At 43.6% G+C, this 27,897-nt stretch overlaps 1 protein-coding gene across 1 annotated transcript; it reads left to right on the top strand.

Moving 5' to 3' along the window:
- The first annotated feature begins 508 nt into the window (after nt 1-508).
- Nucleotides 509-27,442, top strand: MSH2 (MUTS homolog 2). The gene is made up of 13 exons (XM_086530209.1): nt 509-665; nt 814-863; nt 950-982; nt 1,101-2,174; nt 2,421-2,969; nt 3,057-3,167; nt 22,383-22,472; nt 22,565-22,636; nt 22,923-23,033; nt 24,106-24,232; nt 25,974-26,167; nt 26,253-26,405; nt 26,572-27,442. The coding sequence occupies exons 1-13, from the start codon at nt 584-586 to the stop codon at nt 26,782-26,784; spliced, it is 2,859 nt and encodes a 952-aa protein (XP_086386335.1). The 5' UTR covers nt 509-583; the 3' UTR covers nt 26,785-27,442.
- The last annotated feature ends 455 nt before the right edge of the window (nt 27,443-27,897 follow it).

The raw sequence follows: 27,897 nt of genomic DNA, 5'->3' as shown, positions 1-27,897 counted from the left end.
TCCATTGCAGAATATGGTTACATTTCAAGATGGTGATGATGTATCACACTTGCTAGATAATGAGAAAAATAAAAAAAGCTACCTTGACAGAATGTTTTTTTGCAAATCAAAACTATAAAAAAATAAATAGCTTCACATATACTAACTTTCCAAATGGTTGGGTATGGAATAAAAGTCGAAAAGCATGATCTCCACGACAACATGGTGTTTCTATTGAAAGAATGTATAATATTGTCCAAACTACTGGTAAAGTTTATTACTTAGAATGCTACTCTATATTTCTAAGGGATGTAAATCTTTTGAAGACTTACGGATGTATGAAGGTCACATTTATGATACATACAAGGAGACATGTATAGCTAAAGGATTACGACATGATGACGAAGAATGGTCACTTTACTTCCAACACATGTAGAGTGAGGTGGTAAGAGCGAGCAAGACCTGCACGTAGACGGATCGCGCGAGCTAATATATATATATATATATATATCTCTCGATAATTCCCAAGACATTTCCTTTATACTTCTCTCCCCCACCCGCACTTCTCCCGCCATTTCTTTCAGTTTATTAACAGCGAAGTGCCATGGCTCCCCCCGTAGCAACACCCGACATGGAGGAAGGCATGGACTCTGTAGCTGAGGCCAAACTTCCAGAACTCAAGCTAGGTACACACCCATCACGATAGAGCCTGCCTGTTTTATTGTGCACGAGCTCCCACTGCGCTACCGTGGGCTGTTTTCGTTCGTATAGAGTTCACGTGCGCTCCTTGTTTGTGCCAAGGAAGGCTCTAACCTTTTGTGTTTGGAACAACAGATGCTAAACAAGTGCGCGGGTTTATTAGCTTCTATGGGAGGCTCTCAGAGGTGAGGGGTCTATTTTGTGTCATACAAGTTATTCTTCTTGTGTGGGCATACATCTTTCTTCATATGGCACGGTCTTATATTTGCAGGATGAGCAGGTGGTCCGATTTTTTGATAGAAAGGTGAGTGCTTTTGTATTCCAGCGCAGTGTCTTGGTATGCAAAAACAAATGCCCACAGTCCGACCTCATTAGGTTACGGCATGTTTCGTCTTCCTAAAGTGTTGAAGCTCTGTTCACAGGACTACTATACCGCTCACGGAGATAATGCCGTTTTTATCGCAAAAACTTACTACCGAACTTTGACAGCCTTACGACAGCTTGGCAATGACTCAGATGCTCTTTCCAGTGTATCAATAAGCAAGAGCATGTTTGAAACCATACTAAGGGATTTATTACTCACGAGGACAGATCACACAGTAGAATTGTATGAAGGAAGTGGATCTAACTGGAGTTTGATCAAGACAGGGACACCTGGGCGCATTGGCAGTTTTGAAGATGTTTTGTTTGCCACTAGTGACATGCAGGACACACCTGTTGTCATGGCAGTGCAAGCCAGCATTCATGAAAATGAAAGACTTGTGGGCATGGCATTTGTGAACCTGACTAAGAGAAGTATGGGCTTGACAGAGTTTTTGGATGATGATCATTACACCAATCTGGAATCAGCGATGATTGCGCTGGGCTGTAAAGAGTGTGTCATTCCTCAAGAAAATACCAAGAGTAAGGATGCTGAACGCTTAAAGGATGTATATGCAAGGTGTAATGTGCTTTTGACAGAAAAGAAGAAGAACATCTTTAAGTCCAGAGACACCGATCAAGATGTGGGTCGCTTGGCCAAAGGCTCTGTGGAGCAGCTCAAAGACTCCATTTTCGCGTCTGAGCTAGCAGCAGGAGCTCTCAGTGCTCTTTTATCTTACACAGATTTACTCGCAGATGATTCAAATTATGGAAAGTATGTTCTAGAACCTTACAGCGTGAACACATTTATGAGACTAGATGCAGCAGCCTTACGAGCTTTAAATGTGCTAGAAGGAAAGGCAGATGCAAACAAGAATTTTAGCTTATTTGGGCTGATGAACAGGACATGCACTGCAGGCATGGGGAAGAGGTTACTGAATCGGTGGCTCAAGCAACCTTTGCTCGATGTGGCTGAGATAAACTTTAGGCTGGATTTGGTTCAGGCTTTTGTGGAAGACACTGCTCTCAGGCAAGATTTGCGGCAGCATTTGAAAAGAATTCCTGACATGGATCGGCTTATCCGAAAGATCGACAAGAGGAAAGCAACGTTGCAGGATATTGTGAAGCTCTATCAGGTGACCTCTAGAGTATCACTCTCTTCTCATGATTTGATATCTGTTGCATGCACAGCTTATTATGACTAATGAAGCTTTATCTGGTGAACTTTAAAGCATTATACTCTTGCTATGCTCTTACATTTAGTGCATATAACATTTGCTATGTAAACTTTGTGTCATTGCCATGGGAGTGGCTAACTTCTGAAAAAGAACTGCTTGTATAGTTTGATCACCCTCAACTCATAATTGTCTTTATAATCACAGGCAAGTGTCAGGCTACCTTTCCTCAAGGACATTTTGGAGCGCTATGAGGGAGAAATTGCTTCATTGATTCATGAGCGCTTCCTAAAGAGTCTGAAGACTTGGACTGGTCAAGATCATCTTGGAAAATTCGAAGGTCTTGTTGAGGCAGCTGTAGATCTTGAGCAGATACAGGCTGGGGAGTACATTATTGCTGCTGGTTATGATAGTAATCTGCAAAATTTAAAATCTGAACGAGATGCAGTTGAAGACAAAATCCAGAAAGCTCACAAGAATGCAGCTGATGAGCTGGATCTTGACAAAGTACTCAAACTTGACAAAACTTCGCAATGGGGTCATGTGTTTCGTATCACAAAAAAAGAAGAACCTAAGGTAAGGAGACAACTTAACGCAAATTATATCACCCTTGAGACTCGTAAGGATGGGGTCAAGTTTACCAATGCAAAGCTGAAGAGGTTGAGCGAGCAGTTTATTAAACTCACAGACGAGTATGCCACAACGCAACGGGGCCTGGTTGGCAAAGTAGTTGAAGTAACTGCAACTTTTATTGAGGTAACCTAGCAATTCATTTTCTGAACAATTGCTGCCAGTTTTTTTATTGCTATGCAGCTTCAGGTCTGAGAATTGTTCTTCTTTTAGGTTTTTGAAGGTGCTGCAAGTCTGATCTCAGAGCTCGACGTTTTGCTTAGTTTTGCAGACTTGTCTGTCAGTAGTCCAACGCCTTATGTGAGACCTTTCATTACTTCATCGGTGCGTACTCTTCCTATTTTGATGACCTTTCATCACTTCTCAGTGCGTACTCTATGCTTTTTCTATTCTAGAAAAGCCAATTCGTCCTGTCACAATGTCTATGGTAATTTTTACCTTTGTTAATGTCATGATCCATTATGGAGTCTGATTTTAATGCAATGAGGGTAGATAGTGTAGTTCTGTGCTTTTTGATTAAGAATTACGACATTCCTTTGACTTATTGCCATGTTTATGCTTTGTGAAGCTTGGCTTTGCCCAGATACTTTCTAGAAAAGCATCTAAAATGCAACTGGTTTTTTCAGAAAGGCATTGCTTTTTGGAATTACTTTCTTGAAAAGCTTTTTGACAATCCATCTTCATTCTTGTGCTCCGGACTTGCACACAACACTTATCTATTTAGACGATGATGCATTTTTGTTGTAAGGTTCTGGTCTCCCACCTTGTGTTGCACCAGAAATGCTCTTAAGTTGGTCTCTTTCTCATCACACTTACGGAACAAATGCGTAGCAATGCTCCGTGCCACCCAACCCTGTGATGCATTAGATTTTTTATTTATTTTTTGGGTGGTTGAATATCCCTTTTAGATGCTCTAGTCATCCTTCTGATGTGGCTCATTAGAAGTATCCATTCCAAGTGGCCTAGCATATAGCCTCTATCGCAGTGCTCTAGTCATTTATCTGAATTAACGCACATGCAGTACTTGTTCTAGGATGGCTCATGTAGTATTTCGTCCACGATGCTCTATGTCACTCCCCCAACGACGTCTCTAGAACATTCCCTTCTGGTGTCAGGTGTGGGGGACTATTACTTCACACAAACACAAGGTTACTTTACTCCACTTGAGAGAATTGAACACAAAGAGAGAGAAGCAAAAAGAGAGAGAAAAGAGATGGCACCGCATGTCAGGTCCTAGCCACCCTCAAGGCCCCCCTTGCTCTGTTGCTAGAGCAAGTACTTGCTTTAGATTACTTGCATAATGTTGATACAATGACTAAATGCTGAATGTTGATTACTTCGTGTTGATGCCGATTTGGTGCAAAAACGTTGGGCTGATCTGGTGCAAAAACTTTGGGCTAAACTGATGCAAAACGCTGATGATGTTGGGGTGCTAGCGAAGGAAACGCTAGGTATTGAGGTGTTGTGGGAGTTGGATGCCTCTGCAGGTTCTGTTGTCCTAAAATTGAAGGCCAATTGACTCATTTATAGGTTTTTTAGCCATTTGCCTTACCTACTTTTTATAAATGTCATGTCAAAGTCATATTAATAAACGACTTCAATGATTGTTCATATGCCTATAATATATATGCTTATGTGACTGTACTGTGCAAGTGAGGGTATGCAGCTATGACTTGCCTGATCATGCACATCCTTCTAGAGCTCACAAAATGCCAGGCTAGATCCTAAGCCAATTAAGATTGATATTGACTTGTAGCAGTAGCTTGTCCATGTGGCTCAAGTGCATTGTGTAGGTGACATCCCCCCTTGTTAGAGGTGAGACGACTCTCGAACTTCTTCCTGTGGATGCTTTCTGTACAGCTAATGCTGAATGCTTCTGATGCTCATGGATACAAAAACTTATGAAAACTCCGAACTTACAATTATTGCGGATGTATGTATTGCTGCGATGTAAATTTCGACTAGCTGAGTTACTAGGTAGCCTTACTACGGTCGTAGAATATCAGCCTTGATGTTGACTTTGTCTTACGAACGAGTGCTACTTCTTGAATAGTCTTGTTGTGAAAACATTGCAGGTGAAGATGAAAGGTAAGGATGCTTGGAGGTATTTCCAATGGTTCCATGTCGAAAGAAGTGGATGCATGTTACATGTGAATGTGAGTGTGGACATGTGTGTAGAGGAGAGAGAGTGTGCACGCATATGTGTGTAGAGGAGAGAGTTTATCTCTACGGAGGGCTTGATGATGGCTTATGTCACAAACTGTAGCGGCTAATGTGTCGTGCTCTCTACAATGGGTGCTCCTCAATGCAATGTGCGTGACAATCTCAGTCGAAACAGACTGTAAACAAAGGAAAAATAGATAACAACTGATTTCACAGAGGCACAACAACAGATCGGAACATATGACTCGACTATCTCAAAAAACCGATACAGACTCTGGCGTGGCAGCACACTCAGCTCCAGCCCAGGACTCACAGGTACAATGGGGGTGTCGAGGCCCAGATGTGTAGGGATGAAGACGTGCTGTGTATAGACTCTCTACTCTAGACGACGACGCTGGACCATATATAAGAAGATGATCTCTATGACCCAACAACTACTACTCATGTCTCATTATAAAGAGCCACCAACGGCTCATAAATGTCAGCCATCTAAGTCTATCTCCAGATTGAGTGGTGGTGGTGACCTGGCCACGGTGTCCACTAGAACCACCGTTGTATCCCTGCCACGTGTGTCGTTGCCCAGCCCAGAGAGTTCGTCGAGGGTGAACCAGACCAGACCAGCTATACTAACTGTGTGTCCTGTGAAAGTGACACTGTAGCTTGCTACAGGTTGCCCACCACAAGACGGCTCACCGTCCCGATGAGAGGAAATATTGAAAAAACTTGAAAGAAAACCACTAGGTACCGCATCTGTAGGTCTTTCTTGAAGCAGGTGCTAGGCCCAACCATGAACTTACATGCCTCAAAAGTGGAGTTAAAAACACTGCACTGCTTGCAAACGCCTTAAGCCTTTGAATAGACAGGAACCCAATATTATTGTATAGTCCACGAATCCCAATTGGCAAAACAGACTGAGCCTAGTATGATTGCATAGTCCAAGAATCCCAATTGGCAAAACAGACTGAGGCTCCACAGCAAAGAGATATGCTCGGTTTGGATCTAGCGCATCTTTATCCTCCATAACCATAGTGAAAAAGAGGGATGACCAGAAGCTCGAGTAATACCGCAATTAATGTTAAGCTCCATTGTGATGACAGAACGAAAAGCATTTACTGCAATAGGATGGCAACTAGGTCCCATGGCTGGGAGTGCAACATGATGGCAACCAGGTCCCATGGTTGGGAGGGGTGGGGAGGGCCAGATAGGGGCGAGGGTAGGGGCGAGTAGGGGTTGGGTAGGGACGAGGGCAAGAGAGGGGGTGGGTAGGGGCGAGGGCAAGAGAGGGGGTGGGTAGGGGCAAGGGCGAGGGGTGGGTAGGGGGACTAGGGGCGAGGGGGAAAAGGGTAGGGGCGAGGGGTGAGTAGGCGGGCGAGGGGGAAAAGGGTAGGGGGCGAGGGGGTGTGAGGGGGAGTGTAGGGTGTAGGGGATAGGGGGTAGAGGGCGAGAGGGTGTGAGGGGGTGGCAGGAATACTTCGTGTTCCATTGCAGATGAATTCCATGGTCCACTGGTTGAAAGAGGAGATGCTACAGATCGCGGCAGTTGATGGAGAGCATGAGGATGTACCATGAGCAAGACAACTATCATGAGCAGGGAATTCATCCAGCAAGACGGGCTCTGTGAAGAGAGTTCGCTAGACACAGAGGAGAGCTTTGTTCTTGCGGAGAACTAGACACCACTGAGGCTGATGTTTGAAGGGGGGTGAACTCTTGTAGAGGTGATTTCTTCCCGCTTCTATGATTCTTCATAGGCTCACCAAATTCAAAGGCTTCCACCAAGGGCGCATCAGGAGTAGCTTCTGTGATCTTCGACCTTTGAGCTGGCTCAGGTGGCTCATTAGGTTTAGTTACTGTGGAAACATTGAAAGAGGGTGTACCTTCAGGCAAAGAGTGAATCGAAACTCCAAAACAAGGCATAGATTTGGTAGTATCCAACCACTCCAACAGATCCTCATCCGACCCATCAAGTGGAGTAGGTTGTTCCAATTCAAGGCTGGTTGCTAGGGACAAAGAACTATGTTGCACGACGAGATCCATGCCTCCTTCTAGGAGAATTGGTTGCATCGGGGAGCCAGGAGTATGTATCCACATGTCATCGTTTCCCCAATCATGAAGTGCTTTAGTGTGTCGCAGCCATGGTCTTCCGATGAGCAAGGGAAATCCGCCCTCCACCTGTGGAAGACGAATCACAACAAAATCCAAACTAAAAGTGAAATCTTGTACTTGCAAACACTTTTTCCACTATGCCCACAGGGTATACTGTCCTCTGGTCGGCTGATGTTACTGTGAAGGGGGCAGGTTGAGTAGGTTGCAGGCCTAAAGCCATCATAGTGAACTCATGCATCATTGATGCCAGACCACAATTACTCCTGAAAGTTGCTGCCCCAAAACGGACACTGTCAGGCGAGGGCTTCTATAATCAGTGAGAGGAGAGCTGGATTGGATTGGGAGATGTTCGCCACTAGGACTTGCTTCGGGGTAAAGTGACTGAATAACGGCAAGGGTGTCGCTTCTAAAACTCGCATCTAGTCGCAACATGTCATAGAGGGACACTTGTTGGAAGGTGCTCTTCAAGATTGTCTGTGCTCTAAGTTTCTTGTTCTACTAGTGGTTTCTCTGGTACCTGGATCTTTTGTAGATCGGAAACTGCTTCCAAGAAAGCTTCATCAATATCGGAGAGCAAAGATTTGGATTCTTTCATGGCATTGGGGGATGGCTTGTCAACAACTGAAGGCAGGGTATCCACTGGTGTGAGAAAATGTTGGGGAGTTAAACTTGCTGGAATGCTAAGACCGATAGCGGCTCTCTTGACTCGAGTGAGGACACCCGTTGGCTCCTCCATCAACTGCAGCTTATTTTGAGGGGTAACCACGTGGGTAGAAGGGGGCGGCTGAGGAACGGTGCTAGCTGCTATCAAATTGAGCTTGGGAAAGGTAAACTCATTTTGGCTTTGACTTGGGTTCGAAGCCGTGGATGCACGAATTTTAGGGCAATCCTGACTGTAGTGATCCTTCATTTCAAGGCAATGACGACAGGGAGGGGACCCTTCAGACAGAGGGCATTTGCTTTGGTAATGACCATATTTCCCGCATCTGTAGCATAAAATTGGCCGATTCAATGGGCGAGTCGAAGGGCGAGGTGGTCCTTGCTCCTGGTGCATGGAGTTGAAGGTGGAGGCATAGAAGTTTTGAGGTGATGAGGGAGCATGGGTATGATAAAAGCTTTGAGACAGAAAAGTACTTTGCATACCTTGCATAGGAGGGGCTGTCAGCAAAGGTGGCATATGGTGTGGATGGCCACATGGAGAAACCATGTTGGATGCAGGTGCTGGCCCTTGTTGAAGAGTAGGACTTAGACTTTGCTGTATTTGTCGCAATCCCTTGAGGTAGTAGCAGTCCTTGTCCTCGTGTCCAGACTTTTCACAGAAGTGGTAGTAAACCCGAAGGGGGCATTCTTGTGGAGGGTGCCTTGGAGAGCTGCATGAGCTACACCAATGTTACCATATACATGTGGTAGTGATGTGTGTGAACACACTAGGACCGCCAGGGCATTTTTTCCCTCTTTAGGAGGTTTTTTCCCTATATACGCCCATCACTCTAGGGCTATCTATCTTTCCATTGCACACTAAGTAATACACTCTCTATTGTGTGCCTTGAGCTTCCTTCGTCTTCTCCAAGCTGTGTGTGTTTCTCTGCAACCCTAATTCCAACAATTGGTATCAGAGCAGGTAGCGTCCTCCCGGGCTTAGTCGCCAGCTGCTCCAGCATACGCTTGCTCACTTTCTCCGATTTCAGTGAGCTTTAGCAAGCGTTCGTAGGTCGACAAATATTTTGGGACGGCTCAAAGAGCTCGGTCTGCTCAGAATTTTGATTTGGGCTCATTTCGGCCTCCGTTTCCACTACAGGCAGTACTGCACAGACTATTTCGTCATTTTGTGCAGAATTTCTGTCAGTGCCGTTTTTTGCATAACAGGTGCCTTATAGTCTTCTACAGTTTGTGCTATATAGCACAGGTTGTTCCCGCTCCATTTCTCCTATTTTCGGGCAGTTTTCACATCAGGTGCAGCATTTACCATGGCTGACAACAACAACACAGATGTGTTCAAGATGTTTGTTGCTGAGGATAGGTTGGATGGGGACAACTACCATATGTGGGCTTATATGATGCAACATGTTCTTGTGTCAAAGGGTGTCTGGAACATTGTGCAGGGCATTGATGTACGTCCTGGTTCTGAGGATGTAGGCGATGTTGAGGATGTTGCAGGTCTTGCTGCAAGGATTGCAGTTGTTAGAGTTGTTTTGCCTACGGCAAAACAAGCTCATTGGGATGTTAAGGATGCGCAGGCTCATGCATTGATTGCGTTGTCTGTGAAATGCACCATTGTTCCTCACATCCGTTCAACAAAATCTGCAAAACAGGCTTGGGATATTTTGGCTGGTCTTTATGCAAGCCGGAATGAGGCTAAAATTGCTTTGCTGCGTAAAGAGCTGGAATCAAAGATTATGCATGAGGAAGATGACATGGACACTTTCCTTGCTAGTGTCAAGGATATCAATGAGCAACTCATTTCTGCAGGTGAAGTCATTTCAGACAGTTTCCTAGTGCAGACTGTTCTTGATGCCTTACCAGATTCTTACCAGACTTTTGCTAGTACTTGGAGACTTATGACCCAAGGAAATCTTGAAGTTATCAAGTTTGATGCATTATGCACATTGTTGTTGTAAGAGTCACTTTCTAGAAAAAACAGGACTAGGCAGCGTGCAGTTGAACAGGCTTTTATTGCTTCTCAAAGAAAGGGTGGTAACAGTAATGCAGCCACTTCTTATGGTTCTGTTTTGAGTGGCAAAAATTCTGTTCCTAATGCTTCTGCTGGCAACAATGCGTCTGGAAATTCTGGTGACAAGGGCAAAAAGAAGATGCGTTGCAATTATTGTAAAGCCAATGATCACTTGATCAAGTCGTGTCCTAAGTTGAAGGCCAAAGAGGCTAAGAAGAAAAAGGGTGGTTCCACTGCAAATGCTGGTTCCACTACAAATGCAGCCATTGTTGAGTCTTCTGTGAAAGGAGACTGTGTTGTTGATGTTGATGCAGAATGGGCTTTTAGCGCAGAGTGCACTTACAATCCTGCTGTCCATGATACATACTTGTCAGTTGCTGCAGATTCACATGTGTGGTATTTCGACAGTGGTGCTACAAAGCTCATTACCTCACATCGTGAATTGTTTACCTCTCTCGAGTCTGTCTCTCATGGGAATTCAGTCACTTGTGCCAACAACGCCTCTTATCTAGTTCAAGGAGTTGGAAAGATTGTGCTCACTGTTGCTAATGGCAGTTCCTTCACACTTGTTGATGCACTTTATGTACCTGGGATCAAGAAGAATCTCTTGTCTGTATCCGTACTTGCTAGGCTTGGACTTGTAGTCAAATTTGTGGATGACAGATGTACAGTTCATGATCTCAGTTTTGGTGATGAAATTGTTGCATCTGGGCTTTTGTGCCGTGGGCTGTATAAGCTCACTTTGTATGACAAGTGTGGACAAAATTTTGCAAATGTTGTTTGCAGATTCAAGGGCTATTTCAGATGCAAAACTTTGGCATGCACGTTTTGGTCATCTGAATTTTGTCAGTTTGCTGCGTTTGCAGAAATCTGATATGGTTGCTTCTTTGCCGCCTCTTGAAGCACCTGTCAAACATGTTTGTGAAGGCTGTATTTTGGGTAAGATGTAGCGTTCTAAGTTTCCAAAGGATGGTTCAGTTCGGGCCACATGCAGGTTGCAGCTTGTGCATAGTGATGTTTGTGGACCCATGCAAACTCCGTCCTTGGGCAATTACCTGTACTTCGTGACTTTCATTGATGATTACTCCAGGCATGCATGGGTATTTCCGCTTAAAGCGAACTCCGAAGTTTTTATGTGCTTCAAACAATTTTTGGCTATGGCTGAAAATGTCTCGAAATGTACTATGGGCACCCTCCGTTCTGATCGAGGGGGGGAGTATATGTCTCATGAATTTAATGCATTTCTGGCTAGTCGTGGGATAAAACACCAATGTACAGTGCCTTATACACCTCAGCAAAATGGTGTTGCTGAGAGGAAAAACAGGTCACTGACGGAAATGGCACGATGTATGGTCAAAAGTAAAGCTTTACCGCATTCTTTTTGGCTTGAGGCCATCATGTGTGCCACTTATGTACTTAACAGGTGTCCTACGAAAGCTTTGCAGTCTATTACTCCACATGAAGCATGGCATGATAGAAAGCCTTCGATTAAGCACATGCGTGTTTTTGGCTGTTTCGCATATGCTTTGGTGCCACAAGTGCAGCGCAGAAAATTGGATGATAAGGTTGTCAAATGTATTTTTGTTGGTTATAGTGCTGAAAGCAAAGGATACAGGTTGTATCATCCGCAAACAAAACGTATTCTGGTTTCACGGGATGTAGTGTTTGTGGAAGATTCTGTTCAGCCCTTGCTGTCATGTACTAGAGACAGTAATGTAAGCTCACAGGCCATTTATGACACTTTGTTGCCTCTTTTCAGTGGTGGAAATACGAATGTAAGTTCCAATGAGGCAAATGTACAGTCTATTTTCTGAAAATGTTTTAGATCAGCCTATTACTGATGCTGATGTACTTGATGAGGAAAGGGCTGAAAATTAGCAGGCTAGAGGTATGCCAAAATGGCTGGTGCACACTTTGCATGACAGTAAATTGGATGCACCTTTGTCTAGTCGTACTCGTTCAGGCTCTCGCCATGCATCTTATGCATCATATTGTTATGCTTTGGTTGTGTCTAGCTTACATGATGTTGAGGAGCCTCTGACTTTTGATAGCACAGAATTCAGAAAATTGGATGGCTGCCATGCAATCAGAATATGCATATGATGCACTTATAGAAAATGACACATTGACTTTATGTGATTTGCCTCCTGGCAAAAAGGCCATTGGTACGAAGTGGGTTTACAAGTTGAAATGCAAGCCGGATGGTGAGATTGATCGCCATAAGGCTCGACTTGTTGCAAAGGGTTATGCACAACAAAAAGGCATAGATTATGTATGAAGAGACTTTTGCTCCCACTTGTCGTATGACTACTGTGCGTTTTCTATGTGTATTGGTAGCTCATTTTGGTTGGGATGTACATCAATCAGACATTGTTACTGCTTTCTTAAATGGTGACATATTTGAGGAAGTTTATGTAACGCAGCCTCGCGGTTTTGTCATAAAAGGACAAGAGGACAAAGTGTGCAAATGTAACAAGGCTTTGTATGGGTTGAAGCAATCTCCTCGTGCTTGGTATGAGAAAGCTGACACTCATTTGGTCAAACAAGGCTTTCGTAACAGTCCAACAGAAAGCACATTGTATGTAAAGCGTGAGGGTGATGTACTTCTCATTGTGGTTCTTTATGTTGATGATTTGCTGATCACTGGACCGAATGAGAGACACATTGCTGAATTTAAGGCTGATTTGAATGCTACTTTCAAGATGAAAGATTTGGGGCTGTTGCATCATTACTTGGGTATAGAGTTTAAGCAGTGTGATGGTGGTATTGCCTTGTGTCAAAAAAATTACATAGAGACATTGCTATGTAAGTTTGGACTTAAGGATTGCAAACCTATTGCCACTCCCATGGAAACAGGTTTGAAGTTGAGTCTACATGATGCTGACGATCCTACTGATGTCACTCTTTACCAAACTGCTGTTGGCTGCCTCATTTATGTATGCAACACGAGGCCAGATATTTAGTTTGCAGTCTCACAGGTCAGCAGATTTATGCATAGCCCAGGGTCTAAGCATTGGCAGGCTGTCAAGAGGATTTTCCGCTACCTTAGTGGCACTTTACATCTTGGCTTGTTTTATCCCAAGGGGGAATCATTGTCGCCAGACTTACATGCTTTTTCGGACTCAAATTGGGCTTGTTGTTTTGACAAGCGAGTGTCCACAAGTGGTTTTTGTTTCATGCTTGGCAGTTCATGTATATCATGGTTGAGCAAGAAGCAACCTACTGTGGCCACTTCGAGTTGTGAGGCTGAGTACAGGGCAGTCTTCACAGCTACGGTTGAGTGTGTATGGCTCAGACGCCTTATGGCTGATTTGGGTGTTGGACAGGACACTGCCAACATTATCTACACTGACAATCAGAGCGCATTGGCAGTTGCGAAGAACCCAGTTTTTCATGCTCGCACAAAGCACATTGAGGTGCATTACCATTATGTCAGGGAGAGGCTCTCAGCAGGAGAGATCAGCTTGGCTTATGTGCCAACACAGGACAACCTTGCAGATCTTTTCACAAAGGCATTGTCTCGTGAGAAGCTTGAAGCTTTCCGCAAAGCTTTGGGCTTACTCCCCATTGTGGACTGACCTGTCCTCAGGGCATGGCACTTCCCTTTACTCATGTGCCAGCTCTCGTTCACCGCATCACTTCAGGGGGGATTTGTTACCATATACATGTGGTAATGATGTGTGTGAACACACTAGGACCGCCGGGGCATTTTCTCCCTCTTTAGGAGGTTTTTCCCCCCGTGCATTGTATATACGCTCATCACTCTAGGGCTATCTATCTTTCCATTGCACACTAAGTAATACACTCTCTATTGTGTGCCTTGAGCTTCCTTCGTCTTCTCCAAGCTATGTGTGTTTCTCTGCAACCCTAATTCCAACAACCAAACCATAGCCTTAGTCTCCTGCTGAGACTTGAGCTCTTCTAGCTCGCGCTTGATCTGTTTCAATGCCTCATGATGTGGAGGCTTCTCTCGTCTAAGAGAGAAGGACCTCTCCTCTTGAAGAGCTCGTCGTAACTTTAGGGTTTCCAGTTTCCTGCTTAAAGAAGTTAAAGGATCTGAAGAACTTTCCAAAAACACTGAAGGGGTCTCTACCTGAGGAGAGTTGGTGAACAGCCCCTCTATCCTAGTGCAGCCGCGACAAACTCCTCCAGAGTGGCGTCAGGTTGGAGACTTTCTCGGAGTTTTTGCTGAGAAGTTTTGGGAAGAGCCTTCTCCACCCACTTTTTAACCATAAATCCCCCTGGCTGCTGAGGAAGCTTGGCAACCAGAGACTTGGTTTTAGTCATGAGTTCGGCAAAAGTCTCCTCTCGTTGGAGCACCATGTTGGCCAACTCATCCAAAACCCTTTCCTGGTAGTCACTTGGCCTGAATGCCGCAGAGAACTATTGTCGTAAAGCTGCCCAAGTTACAAAATGGTTCTCTGCAAACTGACTGTACCATTTATCTGCTAAGCCATCCAAGGTAGATGGGAAGAGTACTAAGTAGGCATCTTCTCGGTCAAGGCCACGACCTCTGCAGAGAGAAACAAACCTCCGGGCATGGTCGTCAGCATCCTCTGAGGAGAGACCCTTGAAAGTAGGAAACTTAATATTCACCTTAGCTAGAACGCTTGTGAGCTCCTCCATGGCTGTTTGTGCAAGAGCTTGTTGCACTAGAGCCTGCTGCAACACAGGAGATAAGAAGTTTATTGATTTGGGTGATTGGGGAGGTGTAGAACTTGTAGAGGGAATGGAGGTAGCTGTAGTGGAAGGTAGGGGTACTGGAGCTGGTAGACTTCTACTCGGCACGAAGGGTTGACGTTTCATGTGGTAGTACTTCAGAGGACTGAGTAGTGGGCTTTGTCGCTCTTTTGATTGCCTTGTATGTGTCATGCAGTAACCAAAAGCCCACACAAGCCTTGGGCACGAAGACCTTGTACTTGTTGTTCCTTGCTGAAAACTGGTCCAATCGCCACTAGACCAAGGCGAGTGACTGGACAACCCGGCTGGACTGGGGACGAGGAGGGACTAGACCAAGACGAGGAAGGACTAGACTAGGAAGGCCTAGACCAGGACGAGAGCTGGTTGGACTAGGGCGAGAGAGGACCAGACCAGTTGGACCAGTGGCGAGAGAGGACCAGACCAGCAGGCTGCACATCTAAAGGCAAAGTAGGCGAAGCTAGTAAAAACCAACTAGCTTCTCGATTTGTACCTCGACAGAGAGTGAGACTTCAGTTGAGGTCCCACCGTGATTGCCAAAAATGAGAGCACTTGTAGCGTGGATAGTGTGTCGTGCTCTCTACAGTGGGTGCTCCTCAGTGCTATGTGCGTGACAATCTCACTCGAAACAGACTGAAAACGAAGGAACAATAGATAACAATTGAGCTCATAGAGACACAACAACAGACCAGAACATATGACTCGACTATCTCAAAGAACCGATACAGACTTTGGCGTGGCAGCACACTCAGCTCCAGCCTAGGACGCACAGGTACAATGGGGGTGTCGAGGCTCAGATTTGTAGGGATGGTGAAGACGTGTTGTGTGTATAGACTCTCTACTCTAACGACGTTGGACCACATATGAAGAAGATGATCTCTATGACCCAACAACTACTACTCATGTCCCACCATAAAGAGCCACAACGGCTCATAAATGTCAGCCATCTAAGTCTATCTCCAGCCTGAGTGGTGGTGGTGACTTGGCCACGATGTCCACTACAACCACCATCGTATCCCTGCCAGTGTGTCGCTGCCCAGCCCAGAGAGTCCGTCCAGTGTGAACCAGACCAGACCAACTGTACTAACTGTGTGTCCTGTGAAAGTGACACTGTAGCCTGCTACACAAACTGTTGATGCGTCAAGCCACTGAAGAATGGAGCCAACCTGCAGATCCCGATTGAGGAGCCTAAACCCTAAGAAGAACAAGCAGCATGAGAAGTTTTACCAACTTGCAAAGTTTTGCCAAGTGGCCTATTTTTGAAGACAAGTTCCCACCAACTAACAAAACCCCGTCCGATGGGGTCCATGGGACCTAAAGCCCTTAAAAAAAAAACGGGACCACACACACACTCAATCCCTTGTGAAAAAGGTGATGACGTTGTGAAGGGTTTGGGGATGGTCTCTATAACACCTCCATTTTCACAAGATATATGAGGAAAAGTAAAGTAGATCTCACAAGAGGACGGGATCCGATCTCCACTCACAAATTCACTCACCCTTGCGCACACAAAACCTTACCTCCCTCTACACTGCCATAGCCCTAGCTATGATCAATTGCACTCAAGGAAACAAAAAAACCACTAAATTTTTGGGAAAAAGACCAACAAAAAACCAAGGAAATTCTCCACACTTTTGTTCAGAAACACCATACCCTCACACTATGTCAACAACCCTTGCATATGTGAGATTGGGCTACATAGTCGCTCTCAACCATGTGCATAAACCCATTAATAACCATGCCAATTATGAGTTACACAAAAACTCATAATGTTCAGCCCTTGTCAGTTCGGTTTCAAATCCACTTGAACATGGTAAAACCTCAATGACATTCATCGTCGCTTTTCCTTTGTTTTTTGGAATCTTGGGGCAATTAGGAAGTAGATGATCTACTCCACAACCCTCACAAAATTCAAATATCTTTGTTCGCTTACCCTTGTGTGCACAAACTCGTGCCCAATGGTTACCTCCACTCACTCCTTTCACTGATGGTTGAAGAGGCACTACTTGTAGTAGTGTCTGCAACTTTTGATACCTCTCTGTAAGTTTTTCAATTGTTGAATTGATAAAATGCTTCTCTAGTGACCTGCTCAAATGTGGTGCACACCTTCAGAAAAAACCATGGAAAATATGGGGAAACACCCTCCCATTCACAACAATAACAAGGGGCTTTTACTGCCAAACCTGAGTAGCAGGCACACACGTACAAGAGAGCTCCGTTTCACGCAACTTTCATCACCAAAAAGAGAGAAGAGGGTGAAAGTGCAGAGGTCACCACCCATGTTCATGGCCTTCTTGATGAGAGACACACTCTCCAATCAAGGCTCCAAGCCCTCGCACACACATATGGACACGTCCACTACACAACTCCCACGCACCATCGTAGACTGTAGTAATAGAGGCTTTCTTCTTCACAATTGAAAACCCTAAGTCACTCATGACCCCAAGCTGATAAAAGTTCAGTTTTTCTTCATATTTTTAATGCACTTACTCTTTGAAGTCTTGACACTTCTATATACAAAAGCAACAAAACTATGCTCCCCGCTCAACTGGCCCGCATGCGTAGAGACAGCTGGCACACACCGCCTTTGTAGACTTTCTACAAGCATGCTTTATTTGCGACAAGGTCTAAAGGCACTAAAAAACATCTCTCAAAGTCTTTGGGGTGGCCCATATCATTTCTAAAAAACACGTCACACCATGGCAGTTGTAGGGACGCCTGTGATTTATGCTCATGACGTGGTAGGCTGTATGGACTTTTGCGAATTGAGTTGGTAGGTGTTGATGTGACAATTGTACGGAATTCCCTGTTTTGCGTTGACAGCTTTTGGGGAAGATTTTTTTGGACCATATGCTTTTGAGTTTGAAGCTTTTCATGTAATTGGTTTTCATAGGCTAATAGCCTTTCAAATATGTGCCATGGGCTCAATCTCTGGCACGCACCCGCGTGGAGGTGCAGAGTCTGGAGTATCGGCGTTGTAATATAAATAAATGCCGAAAGGGGTGCCAAGGTTTTGGGCCAGTGCTCTCTTGGGGTGGAATTCAGCCACTCCTCGTCTCGTGTGTCGTGCATCTCTTCCAGTTCAGTTGTTATTGAAGTGCTAAAAGGTTGTTCAGTTTGGTCTTTTCAATTGGCACGTGGTGCTCGTTTCGTGACGGTTGATATGAAGTTCCAACCTTGTCTTGCAAAGGCAGATGTGGAGTTTGGGTGAGGCTTCAAAGAGGGTTAGTAGATTGATGATTTAGTTACTAGGTTGCGGATTTTGGATGAGAGAGGGGGCTTACTTTCCTCCTAGAAGCATAGTATATACTTTGATTTTTCCTTTTCTATCTAAGGATGGGAGTTTCAATTCAAACTTCAGTTGACTCTTGTCCATCCAGTATGTAGTAGACAAGGTGTATGTGCTGGTGGAAAATGCATGTACTTGAGTTGGCTTTGACAAGCATAGGGGGGATTTTTCTATCTCCAACAACACGTCTTGTATGATCACAGGATGAGACCTAGAGGTGGAGCATGTGGCGTGAGATGCTGAGCCGACTATAACAACAGTACGAGGAGGTTTTATTGGAGTGTGGACTACTCCTACCCCTAGGTTCTCCTTTTACCTTTGGTAGTGTGGCCCTACAGATTTGGTCCCTCCTATGCCCTTTTGTGAGCTTGCCAGTACCAGTTGCGGGGTAGGTTTGCAATTCATGATGGCAGTATTCTTGATGATCAACAACAGATTTGTTGAGATCCTTTGGTTGATAGTAGTGTCAGCAATTGGTGGTGATATCTAGTTCCTCCTTCCGTATTAAACAACATATGGAGGTCTCTCTTGTACATCCCTTTGGACTTTGGAGAGCTCCAACCTTGGGGAAGTCCATTCTGATCTTTGTTTGCATGTTGCAAGTCCTCTAGGCCGTTCCTTCACTCTCACCTTGAGTATCGATATTATGTTGTGTATTTGATATTGATTGCACAATTGAGTGGGTACATTCTTTGAAGCACAAGTAGAAAGGACCAAGTTTTTGACAAAGATTTTAAGCAAGCAAGTTACAACAGTGGGAGTATATGTGCTCGTTCGAGTTTGTGTGGAGTTTGTATGGGATTGTCCCTACAGATTTGATGTTGACAGATGCGGAGGAGTCGTGGACATATGGTTTGATCTCTCATGGAGTTTGCTTGAGTAGCCAAGTCATGGGGGATCACTACTGCTTCTTTGGTAAACATAATCCTTAGGTGACGACCTTTGTGGTCTTCCGTTTCTTAGCAGCTCGAGTTGATCCTTTATGGGTCTCGAGTTTCATGAGACCCCGGTTTCAGTTACAGAGGAAGCATTTTACTTCAAGTTGTCTCAAGTTTCTTGCCGGTACTTATTCTCTTCTCCCAAGATTGAGAGAGGAGGAGGCTTCCTACCTAGAAAGGAGGGGCTCTCGGCTCTAGTTCTGGAGCTTCCAGTGACAGTCGTTCTATTTCGACGTAGGGTTTGAGTTAGTGGTTACCAGGTTATTCCTTGCCCGCTTCTTGCAGCTTTCAGATGGCGTGCTTTAGCCCGCAGTGCAATTGCCATGTGCACATCTAACCCTGTGTGCATGTGGACAAGGTGAACTCCTACTTCTAGGGTTTAGGACAGCCTAGGAAGTGTTATGGCACCCTTGTGAGCCTATACGTAGGACGTGCATGTCGAGGCACTTAGATTGGTTGCATACCCTTTGATTGCACCTGAACACCGCCATCAATACTTGGCCTAGGTAGCTAACTGCATACGAAGCACCTCTTATAATTGAGTTTTAACTTATTTATAAGTGACATAGTAGCTCAAAATTACCAAGTCGTGGGGTTTTATTAGGAGATTGCCCAACCCTCCATACAGAAGTGACCCTAGGGGTCACCACTCAAGGATAAGTCCAATACCCACAGTACAAGCACTAACAACATTATGCCCTAGCATTTTCCCCAACAGGACCATCAACATCACTAGCGTTTTTGCATCAGATCAGCATACGACATCAGAATCAGCATACAGCATCAGAATCAGCCTACAACACCCCATCAAAACCAATGTTTTCAGTTTTCAGCCATAACCTTGTCGTACCATCGCAAATCCAACAGTCACACGAGCGTTTTTAGATTCACCTCTTAGATCAACCAGCGTTTTTCAGTTTTCAGCCCTCGGGTCAGCTTTCAGCCACATGGCGTTTTGCATCAGCAGACTAGTCATGCAGATTTCAGTCCATAGCCTCGTCAGTATTTTGTAGACCCCATTAGTTCTCCTAGCGTTTTGCATTTTCAGCCCTTAGCCTTGTAGATCCAAGCATAAGTAGCAAGATCCCATCAGCATCTCAGCATCTAGGACCATTCTATCAACATTTGTGCAATCTAAAGCAATTACCTCTCTAGCGATAGAGAGGGGGGTTTGGGACCCCATCCCGGTGTTAGTCTTCTTCTCTTCAACGAAGGATGCAAAACTTTCTCGGGCATTGATGATGATGATTCTAGTTTTTCACTTTACTTCATCTTTATTTTGTACCTAGACATTGCATTAGATCCACCAATTTTGTATCAGTTTGGTTTCATAGGTCATTTTGGCCTTTTGAAGACGTTTAATATAAAATTTCACTTCATTTCTATCACTCGCAAAACCTTCACATATAGTATCATTCTCTCTGCTATCTCTAGTCTTTGTACATCTTTCATGAAGTAAAAGAAACTATCTCATTCAGTAAAGAAACCTTGAGTACGCACTGAGCACTCATCTTGAGCAATCACCATCAATTACTTCCTCTACACACTACAACAATTAGTATCATTGCGGATGTTTTCATGAGCAAGAAGTACTTCTGGGCCACCTTGGTGGTTGCTTGGTCTTTTGGATTTGTGGTGTGATGGTTGAACTTCTCAATGCATCCAAGTAGGAGTTCCTATGTTTTGTCTTCCAGGTTGATCTCTGGAAGTTGTTTCCTTCAGGACACACCTACTTTCCTTATCCAAGATTGGTCTAGAGTTTTGTATAGGTGGATGTTGGTCCTTCTAGTACTAGGACGAGTTACAGTTAGCCATGGCATGTCTTTTCACAATGGGAGATGGTCTTTTTGATCTTCCTAGATTTTGGGTCCAGTTACACATGTATCTTTTATCATTCTGGATTCCACATGTATATTTCACCTATCTTGGGTGATCCAATTACACGGATAGAGACTGTTGGAGAGTTGTGTCAGTTATCCATGGTCCGGATGTTCTCTCCTTAGAGGGGGATGCGACTCCGGCTTGGAAGTTGGTTTCCGCAAACTACTTCCTTTCAGATTAGTGGTTCCACATACAGTGGATAGGATCGACAGTCTATTTGGTGGCTTTCTCTAACACCTTGTTCTTCTTTTGTAGAGATTGGAAGCAGGATCTTTTGAGCTTGCCGTGTTAGTTGCAGTCTCAGTGTTGATGTGTGTACTTTGTTGTTGAAGGTTTGTTCTCGATTGTATCTTAGAGTGGGGTGATAGTTTCTGAGGTGGTTGCAGTTCGTTATGGTTCCTCGTCATCGTTTAATAGATCTCTCAGTAACCTCAATTGTCCGTATTATTTGGACTTCGTGTAGCGGCTTGGAGATTTTGGCATGTGGTATGTGACTGGTGGTGTAGTTTTCTGACTCTTTCTTGGAGGATGTAGTATTTGTGAGCTGGAAAATGATCCAAATACCTGCAGTTTATGCGGTTACCCTCAGTTTTACTGCTTTCTCTTGGAACAGCCAAGAGCAATATCTTTTGCAGATGCTGATTTAGCGACTCGTGAGTCAGTTGTTGAGGAGATTCTTGGCAGAGTTGGGTCACCTGTAGCAGACAATATTTACATTTCCTTCACGGGTAACAATTCGATGTTATAGTGGCCATGGAATGTTTGACCTCTTAATTTTTTTGCAGATACCTAGTTCTACACTCACTATTGGGAATTGACGACGTTAGTGGGGATGTCGTGGTATTTTGTCAATACTATGCAATATGCATGATGGAGCTGATGGTTATATTGTCTTGTGGGTGACTACCATGGGTCTAAACCTGGGGCTTTCCGGAATCTGGACTTATCCTGGATTCATCTAGGTATATATGTTTTGTTGCAGATATCGTCGTCCACGAAACCCTCACATTACAGTGTAGATTGCTCACTCCAGCTTCCTAGGCTGTCTTCCTTTGGAGGATCTGAGAGGGGGTGCTAGAGTTTGGCATCTATCTTGGTCCTGGTATCTCCCAGGGGCTTGTGATAGGGAGTGAGGGCTATTTTATGGTTGTGCCCAGCTGGAGCGAGGTAGTTTCCTCATGTCGGGGTGTGTGTTGTACCCAATATTCCTCTGGGTTTTGGCTCTTTTCATGGCCATGTAACCTCCTGCAGGCAGGGAGTATTACTTATTTATTTTTTTGTTTTTGATATTGTTTTGCGCTCCTGTTTTGTGACACAAACATTCTACCAGTCACTCGCAAAATGATGAAAGATTCAAGAAAATAAGTGCTAGTCATCATGCATTAGACCAGAAGCGGAAAAACTAGAACTTTTAACGGTTTTGAAGTGCCTGAAAGACCAGCCTGTAGTTATGATGTGAATCTTTACATTGAAAGGAAGTCTTAAACGTATCATGGACTTCGTAGTTGAGGGATGGCTTGTTGCAGCTTTAATATTTATAGCTTTATAAAAAATACCAATAGGGTGAGAGTGCAACTGTGCAAGTAATTTAGAGCAAAGATGCTGTGTGACATGCTCACAAGCCGGCTGTCTTGTCGAGGGTCTGACAAAATAATTTCTCCACAGGGTGGTAGGTTATGGAGGGGCCCAAGGGGTAAGTAGGGCCCATGCTTTCTTTCTCATCTATTTTCTCTGCAGGAGCAAAAGACAAGGCTTCTGCGATTGATGATGTGATGTGTGTGGTTGTGTTTGTGTAGGATGAGGGGGACATTATCCTGAAAGAAAGCAGGCATCCGTGTGTAGAAGCTCAAGATGGTGTCAGCTTTATACCTAATGACTGCTGTCTGGTACGTGATTTTGGTAAGGCTGGGGTACATAACTGGTAATTTTGTTCTCACAAGGTTCACAACCTCAGTACATGTTTTTGTTTCATTATCAGGTTCGCGGCAAAAGTTGGTTCCAGATCATAACAGGTCCAAATATGGGAGGAAAGTCGACCTTTATTCGGCAGGTATTCTAGTTCATAAAATTTACTTCATTGTATATTATTCATGTCACTCCAATTTTGTGACTGATGTCTTATTGGTTATACAGCCGTATGACTGTTAGTCTGTGCGGGTTTCTGTGTCACTTTCTCCCTGTCTTTTTTTCACCTTTCTTTGGTCGCTGTAGTTGTGATGCTTGATCATTATGACAGTGTGTGTATCTTTCTTCTAAGGCGTTTCAAGTCATGCACTTCAGTAACCAAAGCCTGCTGGGTGTATCTTTCACTTGAACTTTTCTGCTTGCGATGCTAGGTTGGAGTCAATGTACTAATGGCCCAAGTTGGATGCTATGTACCATGTGATTTTGCCACCATCAGCATACGCGACTCTATTTTTGCTCGAGTTGGAGCAGGAGACTGCCAGGTATAGTGTAGTTCAGGAGTACTTTGGCTTTTCAGGATTCAATTAAGTCCTATCATTTGGCCAAATCACTCGCGCATGGATCTGAACAAAATTTTGTGACATGAAGCCACCATTCACGTTTGATGTTGGCTATAGCCACATCTGACCCTGATGAATGAACTTCTCTTCATTGCTTGTGCAGATGACTGTTTCAATTTCTCAACAATGTAGGAAGGGTTAATTTTGTTAGCTCCAATTTAGAAGCCTTTTGTTTAGTAACAGAAGATTTTTAGAGTTTGGCTCATATTATGCATCTTTCTAGGCTACTTTCAGCGCTGTACATACTTGTATGGTGAACTCTAAATGAATGCCAAACCTCAAAATTTTTAGGATGTTATTTTATTTTTATTCAGGTTTGAAACAAAGATATTGTAAAGGAGAAGTTGCAATTCGTGAGTTTAAAAAGTTAATTTTGTAGGGGTATAATCATTGGGAGTATACATACCCAATAATGCTGCCCCCATGTCCAACTGTTCACTTCTGACCATTTCCTTCCCAGTGCGACTACATACCTCATCAGCTGCAAAACTTCTTTCTGTTATCAGAACTTTTTAAGAAAGTGTGAAGACCTGTCCTCTCGGTATCAGCATGCGAGGCTGTCTGATGGCAAACATACCTTCAAACAGCACAATTAAAACAGCACACACCAGAACAAAGGGGTTTTTAAGCACCTTGTTCTTGTCACTTTTGGCCTCATTCAGGTTTGAAGGAGTCCATGTTTCATGTCTTATGAGAGCAACATCCTTAACAGGCGTGTTTTTTCTCGAGCCTTGTAAATGTACAAAGTATGATTTTGTTTGCTAATGCGACTTATCAAGGGAGGGTTTTTAACTCTGTAGGCACTTGCTTTTGTTACCACTCACCTGTTTAATCAAGAGGGAACAATTCTATCAGTTTCAAGTTCAACCATCCCATAATACACTTCATCTGACGTATTTCTTTGTCAGCCATGGTCTCATCCTTATTCAATCTGGAATCGGGTTTTGTGTGCACAAATTCTAAGCAACGATAATTTTTTACTTTATCTTTGCAGCTGCGAGGAGTATCCACATTCATGGCCGAAATGTTGGAGACGGCTGCCATATTAAAAGCGGCGACTGACAGGTCATTGATAATTATTGACGAATTAGGGAGGGGCACGTCAACATATGATGGATTTGGTGAGTGGTCCACCATTTTCTTAATTATTTTCATTGTATTGGTCAAGTTTAAAGTGCATTTCGGGATGGAGTGGTATTCTAGTACACTTTGCATGGCCTGCCCTATGATCACTCTTAATTAAAAACATTTAAATCAAGCAGGCTATCATTAAATTTTCATGGGCATGAAAAGAAAAGAAACACTTATCTAGAGGGGGGGAATGTGTAAAGCCCGATGCTTCTGACAGACACGATAGTCTGATTAAACTTGTTAGCAAGTTAACTCTGTATTTCGTCAGATTGCTTGTGCTAGCAAACGGTTGCTCTTTTAAAATAAAAAATCGTTTCAGAAACCCTTCAAGGATGCATGCCTTGAGACACATTTTTAATGTATATAGAGGATTATACCGAGGAAAGGCATTAAGTGAAAATATAAAACTACCTGAAGGGGGATTCAATAAAGGGGATACCTAGAAGGGCTTTCAATCAAAAAGCATTAGAAGAGAAAGCAAGACTCAGATCTGAGCTTTTGCGGGATTGCAACACGACCAAGTTTCAGATGCATTTCTAGGAATTTTTGTATGCTGCTGAAGACTTAGGACTTCCCAACAAAGAGTTGAGTTGTCAATGGTCATAAGGAGAGGACTTCTGAGGATAAACTAGTCATAAGCGGAGCCGTCTTCCTCTCTCCTGCTGACCGCATTCCTGCCTAAGTTGTGTCTCTCCTAGACAGTTGAGATTGCTTATTTGAAAAGATTTACCACAACTTCTTGCTTGCATTGGTGAAGATCTTTGCTGTCTTTTTGCACGAACGTCGATATACATCCTTAGTAATTTAACTGTCTTTGTTAAGCTAAAAAATTGATCAATGCAAGATTTATTGCAATAAAAGGAGATCCTTAAGCTTCTTGCTTGCATGTGAAATTGGAAAGTTGTTTTGAGTGATTTTATATACAGCCTCTCAAGTTAACTTTGTTTTTTTGGCATGTATATTTGCAACCTTGTTTCCAATATGTGACACATACATAGATGCATCCATTTACAATACAAGACGTTTCGTATGGGATGTTCCAAAAATTCATGCACTGTACTTGCACAGTGCATTTTTTACATTTAAAAAAATAGGCCCAAGTTTGATATCTTTGCCATTTTGGCTTACTGTGGGGAGATGGCTGTTTGAACTTTTTGAATGTTGTTGCATTCCAACACCTACCCAATAACATACTCTTTAATGACTAGTCTCTACCTATTGGCCATTGGTTGTTTTAGTGGTGGCAGATCCTTTCGTAGCTGTGGTCCTCGGATGGACTTCGATACTTGTCACATGTTACATGTTTTGCACTAATGGGCCATACTCGAAATGCATATTGGAATGTTTTCGACTCATGTTTAACTAACAATTACTGATATTTAGTGATATTAATGGACCTTAGCCCCAAATTTTTCCTTGAACTTTGTGAGCCCATCTTGTTTCGTTCTATTCAAATTACATGGCAATTTCGGTAGTATATTGCAGAAGTCTCTGTATGATGCCACTTACATCTTGTTTGAATCTTACAAGGTCCAGGACTTGTGCCCCTTAAAATTAAGGTTGGATGATAATAATCTTGCACGTGAAGTTTGAAGGTTGTGTTGCGACTTATTCTCTACTGCTTTGCATTACTCAACATTGTTAAATATAGGATACAGTTGGATTTTATAGTTAGGTGCTGATAGGGCACGATAAGCCAACGAAGTTATGGAATTTGCTCTTTTATCGCAGGATTGGCTTGGGCCATATGTGAACACCTTACAGAGATAACCAGAGCACCAACACTTTTTGCAACTCATTTTCATGAACTGACTGCTTTGGAAAGCAATAAAGACTCTTTGGGGCAGCCAACGGTTGGGGTGGCTAATTATCATGTGAAAGCTCATCTGGATGATGTTTCGCGGAAGCTTACTATGCTATATAAGGTATCAATGTGATGCTAATAAGTGAATGTCTTGGGAGGCAGGTTGGCAAAGAAATTTGGTACAATGACTTTGCGCATTTCTACAGGTTGAGGAGGGGGCCTGTGATCAAAGCTTTGGTATACATGTAGCTGAGTTTGCTCATTTTCCTGAAAGTGTCATTGAGCTTGCGAAGGAAAAGGCTAATGAACTAGAAGATTTCTCCCAAGCCTCTAACAAAGAGGAAATTTCGAAAGAGGAAGTAACGTTTCTTATTCTTAATTTTTTCGCAGTTAGCATTTCAATAGTTGGCACCTGAAGATGATGGATAGGGAAATATAGAAGCAGACCATGAGAACTAGAGAGGTCTCGAGAGTTTTATTTGCTTTTTAAGCTTAATAATGTCCTTTTTCATCTTCTGATCACAGGTCGGATCCAAGCGCAAGCGTGTTTGTGGGCCAGATGATACAATGTGGGGTGCAGCACGTGCAAGAAAGTTTCTTGAAGATTTTGCATCTCTTCCTCTGGAACAGTTGGAGTACAAAGGTGCTGTTGCAGAGATAAAAAGGTTAAGAAGTGAACTTGAGAGGGATGCTACTGGAAATGTATGGCTTCAACAGTTCCTAATACCTATGATCTAAGTCGAGGCAAGGCAGCATTGGTGGAAGTACTCTGAAGATCATGCAATTTGATCAGTGGGAAGATAGGGGCGCTTGATTGCACCTACAATTACGTGTCATATTGCGTTTTTGTCAGATACGGAGCCTCGGTTGTGGCAAAGAATTACCATCTTATGGATATTGGGGGCATTGTAATGTACAGTGCCTTATTCTAAGAGGTACAGATGCCGGAGACCAGTTTGATGCTATTGCAGATGTTTTACTTTGTAAATAACTTCATGAGCAGGCAGGTGAGCAAAGGAAGCAGCTGAGGTCTCCTTGTGCACCTGCTCTACTTATCTTTTCTTGAAAGCAGTGGATAGGTGTTTTGGGATCACCAAATTTAGAAGGGGAGGTTCACCCAATGCCATGGACCTGAGTAATTCACTGGCAGCACGACGTGACAGCGAATGCCTCATTTCTTCACCTTCTCTTTTGATTGTAACTGGCATGTCTTAAAAAATGCCAAGTATCCTGTATGAACAAGGAGCCAATTGTACATGGCTAGCTCCATTTAGCATGTTTATTATTGTTTTGTATGAAAGGGGCTTGCTATCACCTGTTCCTTACACAAGGAAATGTATATGTACCATGGAGATAGCTTTGCTTTATCTTAATGAATAAAGCTTTTGGCGAAAAATGTTGGGAGCTCTCACATCAAATGATAGGTGTACAGCGGTATCACAGTTAACAACAAGGGTGTCGTGGTGATTGTGGCCATACCCATTCTCTCGTTGCGGCAGGCTCAAGACTTAGACGTTGTTTTCATTGAGTCGGAATTGTATGCCAGCTTGCTTGATTTAGGTCGATGGAGATCTCCTGGTTGGGATGGTCTCTCTGTGGAATACTTCTTGTCTTTCTGGAATTATTTGAAGTTGCCTCTATTATTCATGATGAATACAACTTGGGAACAACAGAAATTATCCTTCTCTTGGAAAGAAGGTTTGCTCAAGCTGATCCCTATGCATACATTGTGTGAAGAATTTTTACATTGGCGGCCTATTACACTTATGCCTATGGTATATAAATTAATGGCAAAAATGCTTGCTAACCGACTCAAATGCTTTCTGCATGAAGGCTTGCATCAATCTCAAT

Source organism: Adiantum capillus-veneris, chromosome 15 (genome assembly GCF_014529385.1).
Source record: "Adiantum capillus-veneris isolate H3 chromosome 15, ASM1452938v2, whole genome shotgun sequence".
In the NCBI taxonomy this organism is placed as follows: domain Eukaryota; kingdom Viridiplantae; phylum Streptophyta; class Polypodiopsida; order Polypodiales; family Pteridaceae; genus Adiantum; species Adiantum capillus-veneris.
This window is presented reverse-complemented; position numbering and strand designations above follow the sequence as displayed.

Coding starts and splice junctions, on each gene's coding strand:
- MSH2 (XM_086530209.1), top strand. CDS start 584: ATGGCTCCCCCCGTAGCAACACCCGACATGGAGGAAGGCATGGACTCT. Junction 2,970..3,056: donor TAACTGCAACTTTTATTGAG/GTAACCTAGCAA, acceptor TTCTTCTTTTAG/GTTTTTGAAGGTGCTGCAAG. Junction 3,168..22,382: donor GACCTTTCATTACTTCATCG/GTGCGTACTCTT, acceptor GTGTTTGTGTAG/GATGAGGGGGACATTATCCT.